Source organism: Chionomys nivalis, chromosome 14 (genome assembly GCF_950005125.1).
Source record: "Chionomys nivalis chromosome 14, mChiNiv1.1, whole genome shotgun sequence".
In the NCBI taxonomy this organism is placed as follows: domain Eukaryota; kingdom Metazoa; phylum Chordata; class Mammalia; order Rodentia; family Cricetidae; genus Chionomys; species Chionomys nivalis.
Window position 1 is genome coordinate 38,653,868 of NC_080099.1, and position 15,774 is coordinate 38,669,641.

General features: G+C 39.1%; 1 protein-coding gene across 1 annotated transcript; it reads left to right on the forward strand.

Annotated features, from left to right (window-relative positions):
• The first annotated feature begins 8,502 nt into the window (after positions 1-8,502).
• On the forward strand, positions 8,503-11,196 carry LOC130887020 (trypsin inhibitor ClTI-1-like). Its single transcript, XM_057789278.1, has 3 exons — positions 8,503-8,563; positions 9,414-9,448; positions 11,080-11,196. Exons 1-3 carry the CDS (start codon positions 8,503-8,505, stop codon positions 11,194-11,196), a joined length of 213 nt encoding a protein of 70 aa, XP_057645261.1.
• Positions 11,197-15,774: the final 4,578 nt, after the last annotated feature.

Consider the following 15,774-nt stretch of genomic DNA (forward strand, 5'->3'; position numbering starts at 1 on the left):
GTACAAACATGAAATAATTCCAAAGCTGATGCTCAATAGATCTCTGTTACAGTCTACAATCTATCAGGCTAGCAAGAAACTCCCTGGGAGCAGCCTCTTATCCCCGGAACTCCATAGAAGATTCTACACCACAGGATACCCTAGGATCCCTTTGTCTAATATCCCTGTCCTTTTTACTCTGGGATTAGATTGCTGTGTCTCACGTGTATGTAGTTCCTCTGCTGTTTTATCTCACATGAGCTAAGTGTCTTTTCCACTTCACAATCCTCTAATTACCATGTCTTTCTCAAGGCCTACTCACAATCCCTCATCTGGGCAAGTTCCCGACTAAGGCAGAGCTGAGGCAGTAGAAATGGTCCAGTATATCCACAGCAGGACGTGTGCAGATGCTGGGAGCAGTCAGGTTTTAGCTGTTCGCAAAAGAAGAAATTAATTTTTTCAATTGAGTTTTTCCCCTTTGAAAATTTCATGGCACACTTCTTAAGGAGTTTGAAGTAATCTTTTAATATTTTCTTTAAACATTTATTGACTTCTTTTACTTTTTTTTTTTGCAGAGAAAGTCATGGTACCATTACTATAGCACATTTTGGTGAATGCTGAGTTTTAATGGAGCTACATATTCCTGGGGATCTTATTATGATCACAGTTTTGCCCTGAAGTCTACACTGGATTGGTGATTGTGTCATCAGGTTTCCATAGCCCTAGAAGATTGGGTGAATCTCTGTGTAGGATACACATAGAAGACTAGACTGTCATTGTTCTTTTCATTTCTCAGATCCTCTGATCTCAAGGTTTTACTTTATAGGATGAACTACTTATTGACACTTAAATTCTAAATCTTAATTTTACATTCTGTAAAGTGATAGCTTAAAACCATTAATGTCCTAGTTATGGTTCTTAAAAAATCTTAAAGTCCACTCTTTATTAAGAAAATCTTTAGGCAGTTAGAAAGATTGTGCAGGGCTTAGGGAAGCTTGATGATCTTGGTGAGAACCCAAGTTTGTTCTCCAGTGCCAATGTCAGGTATTTTATAACCTCCATCGTCAGGCGGATCTCATACCATCTTCTGTCTGCCGTGGACACCTGCATAGACATGTTATACATGCAAACACATAAACTTAAAAATGAATAAATATTAATCTTTTAAAAATCATGCTTTTTGTTTACTTGAATAATAAGGAACCCAAACACATGCTTTTGACAAATACATATGGCAAACTTTGAAGCAAAGTGCTGGTTTTTGATTAGTTTCTGTGGGAATGACATTTTCTGGAAATAACTCTTGGCTCAGGAGTTGAACTTTTGTGTCTTGACCTTGCAAGAAAACTGACCATATACATCAAGAATATTTAATCTTAAACTGTATTATTCTCTCTCTCTATTTTGTGATGCTTCTATGTCCGAGTGAGAACTATGATTGAGTGTATGGTGGGAACTGATCACCTCAAGCAGCAGGCTCCAAAATTCTGTAGTATCCATCAAAGAAGACTACTGGCACATGCATTGAAGCCAACAGAAAGTCTTCATTAGTTGGCAGACGATTACACTGGGTATTCCTGCTCCCAGTGTAGCCCTGAGAATTTTTCAGGGTGAGCTTTTAAGAATGAAACTCTTGTTCTGAGTTGGCATACTTCAGTTAAGAAGAGCAGTTAGCCTAAAGCAGAGAACTACAGAAGCCAAAAAGCAACATGGCTACATTAGTGGCTTTCGCAGATCCATGGACTAGGATGGATTAGGTCTTCATTTTAGTCCTGCTAGGTGGTGCTGTGTATGTGCTGAGCATAACAGTCTGAAGAGTCCTGCCACATTAAATCAGTTGTGCTAAGGTCTGGGTCCTTGTTACACCATCCCATCTAAGAGCAAGGGATCTGCAGCATCATTTGTACAAGGCTTCCTGTGTCCAATCACAACTAGAGTGCCCCTCTCTGATGTCTGTCATAAGGACAAAGTTTCTGTTTGACAGATTAATTTGTTTAATTATGTAAACATGTGTTGTTTGTTTCACCTTGCCTGCCTAAGGCACCCGAATGGTCTAACAAAGAGCTGAAGGTCAAGAGCTAGGCAGAGGAGGTATAGGTGGGGGTGGTGGGCAGAGAGAATTAATCGGAGGAGAAATCTAAGCTCCAGATGAAGGAGAAGAAAACACTGAAGGAGAAAGAGAGGGACAATTCTGGGGTAGAAGCCAGGCAGCTGCCAGCCAGATATGGAGATAGCAGGAAATTAAGACATACAGAAAGAAAGGTAAACAGCTCCGAGATAAAACATAGATGAAGAAGCCGGGTGGTGGTGGCACACATCTTTAATCCCAGCACTCGGGAGGCAGAGGCAGGGGAATCTCTGGGAGTTCGAGACCAGCCTGGTCTACAAGAGCTAGTTCCGGGACAGGCACCGAGCTACAGAGAAACCCTGTCTCAAAAAACAAACAACAACAACAAAAACAAACAAACAAACAAACAAAAAACCAAAAAACATAGATGAAGAGAAACAGGGTAAAATAAGTTGTAAGAGCTAGCCAGAAATGAGTAAGCTAAGGTCAAGCATTCCTAACTAATAATTCTCCATGTCATGATTTGAGAGTTTCTTGGTGGCCCTAAAGAAAGTCTGCTAAATACTTCATATTAGTAATATAATCAGAAACTTAGAAATTCTCTCTGGCCTACTTAGAAGGTTTAGGAGGTAGACACAATACTATACTGACTTGTTGATCTCTGGGGCAGTACAGATAATACTGTCTGTCACATAAGAAGTCTACAGGGTCCTGTGGGTTTACAGCAGTATTTCATCCTCTGGATATTTACACGCAGAAGAAATTTCTCTGAAACAGTTCTGAGGTGACACGGAGAAGTCTCATGTTTTAGAGTGTCCCTAAGAAAATGTGCAGATACAAAACAGTTTATGATCAATGCATACTGGATAAGGAGTGTTTTTGTGGAGGAACTGGAGCTACTTTATAGGTGATTTAAGTAAGATTTAATTGTGTGAAACTGGCTTGAGTAGCTTTTGCTGTGATTTTATGACAGAAACAGCAATTATCCTGAAAGAGATGGGCAAAAACTTTTCTTTCTGGTACTACTGGATAATGATGGTTACTAAGGGAACAGTTAGGTAAACAATACATCCTTATGGATGGTTAGTCTCATAGCAATGAGATAAACTTCCACTCTCTTTTTCTCCTAACTAAATTTATATTGCCCTTGTGATCAAATTGATGACCTGAAGGAAAATGTGGCAGTTGGGTAATTACATCTTGGGTTTTTCTTCACCTGTCTTTTAATATTTTTCTTGTGAAAAGTTTACCTGATGCGTGGGTGTAAGTTCACAGCTAGGGCCAATTCCTCCATATAGGTTAAGGGTCCTCTAAGGGATGAGTGTTCACGGTGAAGGTTTGCTCTCAGAGCAAGACTGTAACTCGGAGGGATTACTGGAACCATCTACTGTGTTTTACCTAGGAAACAGTGGCTGCCTCATTTCAAAAGAAATAGGAGAAGAGAATCTGGAGAACTGATTATTTTTCCAGTGAATGTTGGCGTGCATATGCTGTCATGGTTCCCAGACAGGAGGCCACCCTCAAGATGCAGCCTGTGATGTCTATGAAAAATATGCCAAAATTTCATTCTGTTCCTACTCATGAATTCATACACAAAAGTCAAACCCTTGCTTTTCTAAAACAGATGAATCAAAGGGCTTTGGAGGATTGTTCCTTTCTTGAGACTTTGATGTATTTTCCTAAAGATTGTTTTAATTGACCATCATCCCATTAGGATTTCAGGGCCTGGGACATGAGATAGTCTCATAGGATGATTGAGCCTACTCTGAGCTGAGTCTCTGTTGTGCCATGATTAAGCCATCCATACAATTGATCAAAGCTGTCCCCACTTTTTAGGTCTGCTACAGGAGTCAAGATGTTTTACTAACACTTCTAGATTACATGGTCTTTGTCTGGGAGACTCCACATCTTCAAGAGGCTAGAGAGTTCAGGATTGTGACAATATTGTGATCTGTACTTTCCATGAAAGGATTACATGTCAACGTATTTTCTATATATTGTAGAATGTCTTTCCCTGAAGTTAATTCCCAAAGATCTTTTACTAGTGTGCTAAACCAAAGGTGAGTGCTGTTCCTGAGGCTTTGAATAAGGAACACCCAAGTGTGCTACTGGTGAAGTCCAGGAATTGAGCCTTCCTATTCTACATTCAACAAGTGTGAAGATCAGGGCACAAATGAATTAGAAAAGAACATATTGAGATCAACACTGTACACCATTTAGTAGACTCAAGGTCCTGGGAAGGAAGAGTCCAGGTATTAGCCATTAGAGGATGTAGAAGGATCACTAGGCTATTGACAAATTCAAAGTCCAGCATCTTGTGGCTCTCTTTCATTTGCTGAGTTTATTGGCATGACTTTTTAGTGTTGCAAGGACACTCATTATTGACCAGTAGGCCATACTTAAGAAAGAATTCAATAACAAGTGATTTCCTAATTAAGAGTTTTTTTTCTAAAAATATTCATTGCCTTTGACTGTGGGATTATGTAAGTAAGTGGGTGCACATATCTTGTGTTGCATGTGTGAAGTTGCCTTTGATCGTATGATTGTGCATGTACGTGGGTGTGCATATGGTGTGGTGCACGTGTGGAAGTGAGAGGATAAGTTTTGAGTCAGTTCTCTTTTCCCACCGTTTGGGTTCCAGGGATTAAACTCAGGTTCTCAGGCTTAGCGGCAGGTGCCTCTACCTGCTAAAAAGTTGGAAAAGTAATAGACTTATTTTTTCAATTTTGTTTTGTTATCAACTCTTGGTGATACTCATACACTATGTTTTGATCACATCAACCCCTTCCCTAACACTGCAAGTCTTCTCCTCTCCCTACTCACCTGACTTCATTCCATTTCTCTCTTTTTGCCAAATTCATTGTGTTGTGGATTACTCTCGGGCTCATGCAGTGTAGTAGTTTTTTTTTTTCCTTTTGGCTTGACTTGTTTAGGTCTTATGTATTTTCACAGTTGCTTTGAAATCATATGAGCATCTTACCTATTGTCTTCAGAAAATATTGTTTCTTCAAGTTACCAAATACTTCTGACTTTTGCAATCTTTCCTCTTTCTCTTTCACATCTACCCCTGGGTGTTTAGGAGTGTTGTATGGTACAAACCTACCATTTAGGGTGAGGGCTCTCTGAAGTCTTCCATATTCTTCATGGTGTTCAGTTATTTGTTTTTCTACTGCACGAGATATCGCTCTGAGAGGAGTTATGTGATATGATTTTTCTCTCATCTTTCCACCAGTAGGTAGCATCTGTGGTTTTTTGTGAGATTTGTTTTTTTAGGTGTTACCAAAGGCTGGAGCCTGTTTTCTAATCCTGTCTATTACTTAGACTCACTTTAAAAGAGACATTTTATACAGCTGTTAAGTGGGATTCTATTGGGCAAGCAGGTTTAGCTTTCCTGGGATTGCAAACACTCCGCACTGTTGAGTCTGCTCTTAAATTTGCTGGGATACTTTAGATATCAGTCTCTCATAACTCAAGACACATTACCTCCAGATATCTCAATCATTCTCTTTTCAACAGAATTGAGAAAGGTTCCTACAGACAACCTCTGAATGTATGGTTCCAAACCTGATCTTCAAATATAAAGGAAACTTTGAGAACAATTATTGTTTTTGGGTGTTTTCTCTAGCCCTACTGACTCAAGAAGAAAACATTCCAGGAAAGATTATAATAACAAGCATATTATTATTGTTACTATCTTACTTTTCTTTTTATGGTAACCTGGGATATTTTACCATAGATCAAGATATGAGCATGTGGAACCAGCCTGTTTCCCAGGAACCCTCAGTTCTGAAAGTTGACTTTGATGAAGAATCTAGCCCTTCCTATTCTGAGAAATAGTTTAATTCATTTCCTTTTGCCAGGCTTGTGAGTCCTGACATATTGGAAATGACGATGAGGGATCTATGGTCATTCATATGGCAATAACCTGTGCACATGCACCTAAAAGAGTCTAAGTTTGTCATTGTTATTTCTGTGTCTTATTAGGAGGGAAGTGAGTCTATGTGTCTGGCCAGTAGCACATGCAGGGTCAAGGAGAGTTATTTGGGCCTGTTCTCTCCTCTCTATTCCTTCCAATCTTCTTCCTGATTTTCATTATGGAACACTGGAAAGGCAATTCTCAACAGCTGGCTCCGTGTGGTAGGATACTCTACCCACAGTTTCTGAGGAATCCTTTGAAGGTAGAGGCATGCGTGCCCCTTCGGGAATTTGAAGCCTCTGTTGTTAAATTTGCTGATGGCCTCTGTTAGTTTGTTGAGAAAGAAGTCAGAGTTTTCTTCCCTACCTTCAGCGACATCTTTGATTTTGTTATAGTGAAGAGGTCTCTTATTTCAACTGTTCATTCTTTTGTAATAAAGTTTACTAATAATATCCATGCATGGGTCCCTACTAGGGTATAATTCCATTTGGTATCTTCTTTATTTGGGGAGACGTGCCCTTGTCTGATACACATTAGCACACAGATGGAATCTCCTTTGCTTGAGATTTAGCTTCCTCCCATGTACTGTATTTTTAAGAGGTGCCATAAAGGAAGAAGACTAAAGCCATAGGATTCTCAAGTAAGTTGATGGGTAGAAGTAAAGGTCCTGGAGTGACTGCTGGTCCTTGAGATGTGGGAAGTCTCTCACTGAAGAAAGTGTCATGGGCTTGGATTGTTTCCACAGAGCCGGTAACTAATTTCCTTTTCTTTTCTTTTCTTTTTTTCTTTACTTTTTCTTTCTTTCTTTCTTTCTTTCTTTCTTTCTTTCTTTCTTTCTTTCTTTCTTTCTTTCTTTCTTTCTTTCTTTGCTTTACCTTCTCTTTCTTAACCAAGATTTAATGTATATTTATTGCTAACATGTAGAACATATACTATAGAGACTTCACACTAAATAAATAATATTCAGTAATCCAAAAAGAGAAAAGGAGGTATTTACATCAAGTTTTTAGCTACATTGATGAAATTCAAAGAAGCAGATTTTATCACTGAAAAAATCTCAATGTATTTCTTCATCAGGAACATCAACTGGACCTAGAATATTTTTTTTTCAGTTTGTGATTTGCCTCAAATAAGAGGTAGAAATACAAGTGCATGTCTTATACTTTTAATGTCCTAGATTTAATGACATATAGACTATAAGCAAGTGTTTCTTCATAATTTTGACATGTTTCCCTATGCACTCTAGGATAAAGAAGCACAGCAGTAGGAAAGGGTGCCTCAGGCCAGGCACAGAGAGAATCCATTCCCAGTGTGCATAGCTCCAGAAAAGATGGAGAGAAGCAATTAACAAAGATGACAGGGAAGCTTTCCCTCAGCCTGTGCTCTCTTCTGCTCTGTTCTTTTGAATTTTGTTTATGGGGAGTGTCCCTGAACTAAGCTATAGCTGAGACTCCCAGGGGAGCATTTGGCCCTGGGATGTTCAGGCCTTTTCTCCTAACCATTAGTTCACTGCTTTGACAGACAGCAGAGCAATGTCGTCACCATTGTTAGACGGTTGCTGTGATTGCAGCACATATTAATTTAAAAGGTTAATAACCAATGTTCATGTCTAAATGTCATTGTCAATCTCATTTTTTCTTATTGATTCTCTTTTCTTCTTAGAACTAATTTATTTGAAAAATATTGATATTTCTTCTCTTTCCTAGATTAAATGAGCACTTCATTCATTTAGTACTTACGAGTTCATGAGGCCAAACTGTCCCTGAATATCTGGCCAAGAAAAGATCTACAGAGGAGTATTTGACAGGTTTCACTCATGACCTGCTTTACGACCTCCGGAGAGAGTACACCACGTCTCCGTGTCTTATCTTCCCTGTGCAATCTTCTCAGTACATAGAGCCCATCACTCATAGACGAACTGGAGACTTCTCTGGATGACTCTGAGTGAGGAAATAAAAGTGAACATTGGAATGAACAAAATAGCCACAGTTTCTGAACTGTTGTCCTTAAAACAAATATATCTGTGTGAGGTAGGTCAAGTGGGTCTCCCAGAGACATAGCCTTGTTGAGGACTGCTCCAGGTTAGTACTCTTCCTAAAATAATGACAATGGAGCCTTTTTTAAAAAAGAAAATATTGATTTAAATGTCTCCTTTTCTTCCCCTGCTCTGTCTTTCACACACACACACACACACACACACACACACACACACACACACACAAAAATTAGCAGATATTCTCTTATAGTATTTGTCCACTTTGATAATTATTTATTTACCTATTTATTTATTATCTCTCTATAACTTTTAATTTCTGGTTGTTCTCTGATTATATTTTTAGACCTCGTTAAATTATATTTTAGAAACAGAGAAAGGGAACTTTCCCTTAATTAGGAATCTGGGTGGATGGAAATGCTTCCTCAGAATCAAGCATCTCTGTCAACGGATCTCTGGTTGTTGTTGTCTTTTTTTTTTTTTTTATATGCTGTCAAAGGTACGGTGTTTACTGACATTCCAACGTTTGTTGTGTATCTTCATAAAATGTTGGTCTTCTCAGGAGTTCAAGTTATGTACGTCACCTTGTCCTTTCTTCTTTGTTCTGGTGAGTACATTTTGCTGTACTAGATGAGAACCTTAAACATAATCTAAAAAAACTCAGGGGGGAAAACCTCTAAAACACCAGAGATGACTGAATGAGCTTGTCTCACTGCGGTTGTAGTCCTTAAACTGGTCATGTTAGGAATGTCTCTAAAGTGACAGCAGTGGATTGTTCTAACTAGTCCACTTGGAGAAGTGAGAAGAGAGCAGTGGGTTAGGACAGACTGGGCAGGCTTTCAGTCTCTGCTCATTTGTCCTCCAGATTTCTAACAAAATGCTGTTGTCCAATGCAAAGTTGAGGACAGACTAAAGTCTTTAAATACGCCAATCTCTGAAGATGCAGTTTATTTGACAGCTTTTGGCTGTCTTAGTTAAGGCCAACTTTAGGGGGTGTTTTATCAACTATCAAGGTCAAGATTGACTGTGAATTTCAAAATGAAGCATTTGTTAAACATTGCTTAGAACATTGAAATTACAGCTGATCAAAGTTTTTTCAAGACAAGTGACTACTCAAAAGATTTGAACTCTGAGCTCAGGGTATTTCACTTAATAATTGTATATAATTAGTATATCCAGGTCTATTAACAAATGGAACATGATACTTTTGTATATGAGAGCAGTATAAAAGACCGCTTTTCAGGATATACATATATATCTGTGAATTAGAATTTTCTGGGCTTGCATGTATTTTTAGTTTTTTTTTTATAACTGACACAAAATTCTCATCTATTCCTTATAACGTTGACAATTGACATAGACATGTGCCACATGTAAATGTAGGCACTGCTCATGAAAAACAATAGGAACAAGGTTGTGTTTATACATTTTATCTGTCTTCTCTGTTTTGTTTTCAGAAAGTTCCCTTATAAAATCAGCTGCTTATAGACCAGTAAGTTACTAACATTTCATCCGGAAATTTAAAATGTAAAATGTTCTTTTTTATACACTGAGTAATTTAAAGTAAAATTTACCAAAGAAAGTAAACTCTTCAAAAATGATATATTTTATCACAATAAATTCAAAACATCAATCCTGAACTGTGAGACAGGTTATTACTGATATAAGATGTGAGAATGAATCTCTTTTTAAAAATTTAGTTTGCATACCAACCACAGTTTCCCCTTCCTTTTCTCCTCTACTTCCCTTCCCCACCTCCTCTCCACCCCTCCCCACAACCACTCCTTCTCATTCTCCTTTCAAAAGGGGTAAACCCTCCCATGGGAGTCAGCAAAGCATGGCTTATCAGGTCAAGGCAGGACCAACCTCCTCCCTCTCCCATCAAGGCTGGGCAGTGCATTCCACTATAGGGACCAGGTTTCAAAAGAGCCAACACCAGGGACAGGTCCTGGTCTCACTGTAGGGCCCCCAGGAAAGAACAAGCTACACAACTGTCACCCACATGCAGAGGGCCTGGGTTGGTCCCATGCTGACTCCCTAGCTGTTGATCCAGAGTCCATGAACTACCACAAGTTCATGTCAGCTGTCTCTGTGGGTTTCCCTGTCTTGATCTTGACCCAGCTTGCTCATATAATCCGTCCTCCTTCTTTTCAACTGGACTCCCGGTGCTCAGGATAACTTACTATTGAGTCAATATTCAACAATGAGTATCTTAACTCTAAAATCCAGCCATTGATAATCAGTTATATAATTCAATATCCAAACATCCCAGCAGGGAACAGTTCAGTGCTTAACATTAAGAACAATGACTTCCATATACTTACAAAATAGAATGTTATTTTGAAAGTAAATGTTAAATTTGAAAATTAATACATTGTTCTTCTAAATATCAATATATTTGTGACATATATGTCACAAGAATGTATAAAAAGCAAGTCCCATGTATGTAACATATATAGCATTTCTTTCTTTGAATAAATTACCAAAGGATCTCAAAATGTACATGTGTTTGTTTTTTTTTTGTTTATTTGTTTTTTGTGTTTTTTGTTCCTTGTTTTTCGAGACAGAGTTTCCCTGTAGCTTTGGTGCCCGTCCTGGAACTAGCTCCTGTAGACCAGACTGGCCTTGAACTCCCAGAGATCTGCCTGTCTCTGCCTCCTGAGTGCTGGGATTAAAGGCATGCGCCACCACCACCTGGCTGAACATGTGTTTTTATGACATGAGAATAACTGAGATGGATTTGCCATGTAAATACGTAGTAAAGACATGCATTGGATTGCAGAGAAATTACAGAGGAATGAGAAAATAATCAATAAAAGTTAAATTTGGTGATGGACTATGAAGGAAATGTCTGGTGGGGAAGCACAGATGTTACAATGTGCGTTGGCTGCCTTACAACATCATGTTACACCAGTTGTGTTGTGTTCTAATTAGTACAGGCATAAAACTATAAATGTATACATGTAATAATTATTTTCCTATGTTTTATATATGTTATATGTCCTTTATATGTATGTGTAGATGAAATTAAAACTTTTTGTGTAACACTACATACTAAGACTAAGAACAGTTTATTCAACAGCCTATGCTCTAATACATTTATGATATCTTTGTGTGTTGTAGGCAGCGTGTCATATGTATAGTCCTCTAGGAATTTGTACCAGAGAGTATTTTCCAGTCTGTGGAACCAATGGCCGTACTTATGCCAACAAATGCATTTTCTGTATTGCATACAAGTAAGAATACCATTCTTAATATAAGTTCTTCCTTAGTAGTGGAGACTTAGTAGCAAACACTTAGATTTGTGTTATTGATATTCCATGCTCATAATACACAGAAAACAAGACCCTACTAAACCAATGTGCTATGAAAGGCATAGAAACATATTTTCCTTGTTTTAATATTGTGATTTCTGAAATTGGCTTTTCATTTAGGACTTAAGGGTAGAGTCATGCAAACAAACAAATCAATTAACTTAATTATTAGGAATTCCTAATTTAAGATGTACAAACATTATGAAATAATTCCAAAGTTGATGCTCAATAGATCTCTGTTACAGTCTGCAATCTATCAGGCTAGTAAGAATCTCCCTGGGAGCATCCTCTTATCCCCTGAACTCCATGGAAGATTCTACACCACAGGATACCCTAGGATCTCTCTGTTCAATATCCCTGTCCTTTTTACTCTGTGGTTAGATTCCTGTGTCTCATGTGTATGTAGTTTCTCTGCTGTTTTATCTCACATGAGCTAAGTGTCTTTTCCACTTCACAATCTTCTAATTACCATGTCTTTCTCAAGGCCTACTCACAATCCCTCATCTGGGCAAGTTCCATGACTAAGGCAGAGCTGAGGCAGTAGAAACGGTCCAGTACACCCACAGCAGGATGTGTGCAGATGCCGGGAGCAGTCAGAGTTTAGTTGCTCATAAAGGAGAAATTTTCCCCTTTGAAAATTTCATGGCACACTTCTTAAGGAGTTTGAAGTAATGTTTCTGTAATTTCTTCAGACATTTTTTGATCTCTTTTTTTGTTTGTTTTGCAGAAAAACCAGTGGTTCCATTAATTTGGCGCATTATGGTAAATGCTGAGTTTTAATGGAGCTGTCTTCCTAGGGATCTTATTATTCTCACAGTTTTGCCCTGAAGTCTACACTGGATTGGTGATTTGGTATCACGTTCCCATAGCCCTAGAAGATTGGGTGAATCTCTGTGTAGAATCCATTGTTCTTTTCATTTCTCAGGTCCTCTGGTCTCAAAGTTTTACTGCATATGATGAACTACTTAATGGCACTTAAATTCCTAAATCTTAATTTTACATTCTGTACACTGACAACTTAAAGCCGTCAATACCCAATTTATAGTTCTTAATAAAATCTTAAAGTCTACTCTTTTTCACGAAAATCTTTTCGGGGTTGGAAGAATTTGCTCAGTTGTTAGAGAAGTTTGATGAGATTGGAGAGAACCCGAGTTTAGTTTCCAGCACCCATGTCAGCTATCTTTTAACATCTGTCTTCAAGGGGATCTCATACCATCTTCTGTCTGCTGTGGATACCTGCATAGACATGTTAAACATACACAACATAATCTAATAAATAAATAAAATAAATGTTTTACAAATCATGTTCATTTCTTCTTTGGATGATAAGGAACCCAATCACATGCTTTTGACAAATACATATGGCAAACTGAAGCAGAGTGCTGATTTTTGAATAGTTTCTGTGGGAATGACATTTTCTGGAAATAACTCTTGCCTGAGGAGTTGAACTTTTGTGTCTTGATCTTGCAAGAAAACTGACCATATACATCAAGAATATTTAATCTTAAACCGTATTATTCTCTCTCGCTCTATTTTGTGATGCATCTATGTCCCTGAGTGAGAACTATGATTGAGTGTATGGTGGGAACTGGTCACCTGAAGCAGCAGGCTCCAAAATTCTGTAGTATCCATCAAAGAAGACTACTGGCACATGCATTGAAGCCAACAGAAAGTCTTCATTAGTGGGCAGACGATTACACTGGGTATTCCTGCTCCCAATGTAGCCCTTAGACTTTTTCAGGGTGAGCTTTTAAGAATGAAACTCTTGTTCTGAGTTGGCATACTTCAGTTAAGAAGAGCAGTTAGCCTATAGCAGAACTTCAGAAGCTAAAAAGCAACATGGCTACATTAGTGGCTTTCGCAGATCCATGGACTAGGATGGATTAGGTCTTCATTTTAGTCCTGCTAGGTGGTGCTGTGTATGTTCTGAGCGTTACAGTCTGAAGAGTTCTGCCACATTAAGTCAGTTGTGCTAAGGTCTGGGTCCTTGTTACACCATCCCATCTAAGAGCAAGGGACTCTGCAGCATCATTTGTACAAGGCTTCCTGTGTCCAATCACAACTAGAGTGCCCCTCTGATGTCTGTCGTAAGGACAAAGTTTCTGTTTGACACTTTTAAATTTGAAATTCCCATATGTAGATTAAAGCTTGAAGTTCATTCATGATTATTCCAATACTGGAAGGTTGGTGTGTAGTCCATGACTTAAGAATGTTTGGACTTACTGGGGCCATCTCCTTCTCTTTTTGACAGGAAAAGTGTAACTTTTGTGGAATATTACTTTTACTAGGCAAAGATGTGTTACATTTGTTTATGCTGCAGAATATTACTCTAAATATGTAAAGGTATCTCACATTTGTTTATGCTCCCATTTTTAACATATAGAATGTTTTCCTTCGGTTCATGTTGCATTTGTTTAATTATGTAAGGAGTGTTAAGTTTGTTTCACCTTGCCTGCCTAAGGCACCCGAATGGTCTAATGAAGAGCTGAAGGTCAAGAGCTAGGCAGAGGAGGGGTAGGTGGGGGTGGTGGGCAGAAAAAATACATTGAAGGAGAAATCTAGGCTTGAGATGAAGGAGAAGAAAACACTGAAGGAGAAAGAGAGAGACAGGTGCAGGGCTAGAAGCCAGGCTGCTGCCAGTCAGATATGGAGATAGCAGGAAATAAGACATACAGAAAGAAAGGTAAACAACTCCAATACAAAACATAGATGAAGAGAAACAGGGTAAAATAACTTATAAGAGCTAGACAGAAACGAGTAAAAGGTAAGCCCAAGCATTCCTAACTAATAATTCTCCATGTCATGATTTAAGAGTTTCTTGGTGGCCCTAAAGAAAGTCTGCTACAATACTTTAATGTTCTAGATTTAATGACATACAGACTATAAGTAACCATTTCTTCATAATTTTGACATGTTTCCCTATGTACTCTAGGATAAAGAAGCGCAGCAATAGGAAAGGGTGCCTCAGGCGAGAGAGAATCCATTCCTAGTGTGCATAGCTGCAGAAAAGATGGAGAGAAGCAATTAACAAAGATGACAGGAAAAGTGAGAAGGAGAGGATGGAGGTATCTTGGGGATACGGGAATATTGGGGATAAAGGAAGGTTGGATAGGGGAGCAGGGAAGCACATATCTTAGTTAAGGGAGCCACCTAAGGGTTGGCAAGAGACTTGAACCTGGAGTGGCTACCAGGTGCCCAGGGCAATGTCCCCAGTTAGTTCCTTGGGCAGCTGAGGATAGGGAACCTGAAATGACCCTATCCTATAGCCATACTGATGAATATCTTGCATATCACCATAGAACCTTCATCTAGCGATGGATGGAGATAGAGACAGAGACCCACACTGGAGCACCGGACTGAGCTCCCAAGGTCCCATTGAGGAGCAGAAGGAGGGAGAACATGAGCAAGGAAGTCAGGACCACGAGGGGTGCACCCACCCACTGAGACAGTGGGTCTGATCTATTGGGAGCTCACCAAGGCCAGCTGGACTGGGACTGAAAATGCATGGGATAAAACCGGACTCTCTGAACATGGCGGACAATGAGAGCTGATGAGAGGCCAAGGACAATGACACGGGGTTTTGATCCTACTTCATGTTCTGGCTTTGTGGGAGCCTAGACAGTTTGGATGTTCACCTTCCTAGACCTGGATGGAGTGGGGAGGGCAGGGAACCCTGACTGCTCTTTGGACTGGAGAGGGAGGAGAAGAGGAGTGGGGGGAGGGGGAGAGGGGCGGGAGGAGGGGGAGGGAAATGGGAGGCGGAAATTTTTTTTTCAAATAAAGTAAATAAATAAAATAAAAACAAAACAAAACAAAAAACAAACAAACAAACAAACAAAAAAAACAAAGATGACAGGGTCGCTTTCCCTCAGCCTGTGCTCTTTCCTGCTCTGTTCTTTTGAATTCTGTTTTGGGCCAGTGTCCTTGAAGTAAGCTATAGCTGAGACTCCCATGGGAGCATTTGGCCCTGGGATTTTCAGGCCTTTTCTCCTAACCATCAGTTCACTGCTTTGACAGACAGCAGAGCAATGTTGTCACCAGAGCCAGAAGGTTGCTGTGATTGTAGCACATATTAATTTAAAAGGTTAATAACCAATGCTCATGTCTAAATGTCATTGTCAATCTCATTTTTTCTTATTGATTCTCTTTTCTTCTTAGAACTAATTTATTTGAAAAATATTGATATTTCTTCTCTTTCCTAGATTAAATGAGCACTTCATTCATTTAGTACTTACGAGTTCATGAGGCCAAACTGTCCCTGAATATCTGGCCAAGAAAAGATCTGTTGAACACAGGCTTCACTCATGACCTACTTTACGACCTCCGGAGAGAGTACACCATGTCTCCGTGTCTTATCTTCCCTGTGCAATCCTCTCAGCACATAGAGCCCATCACTCATAGACGAACTGGAGACTTCTCTGGAAGACCCTGATAAGAAAATAAAAGTGAACATTGGAACAGACAAAATAGCCACAGCCTCTGAACTGTTGTCCTTAAACCAAAT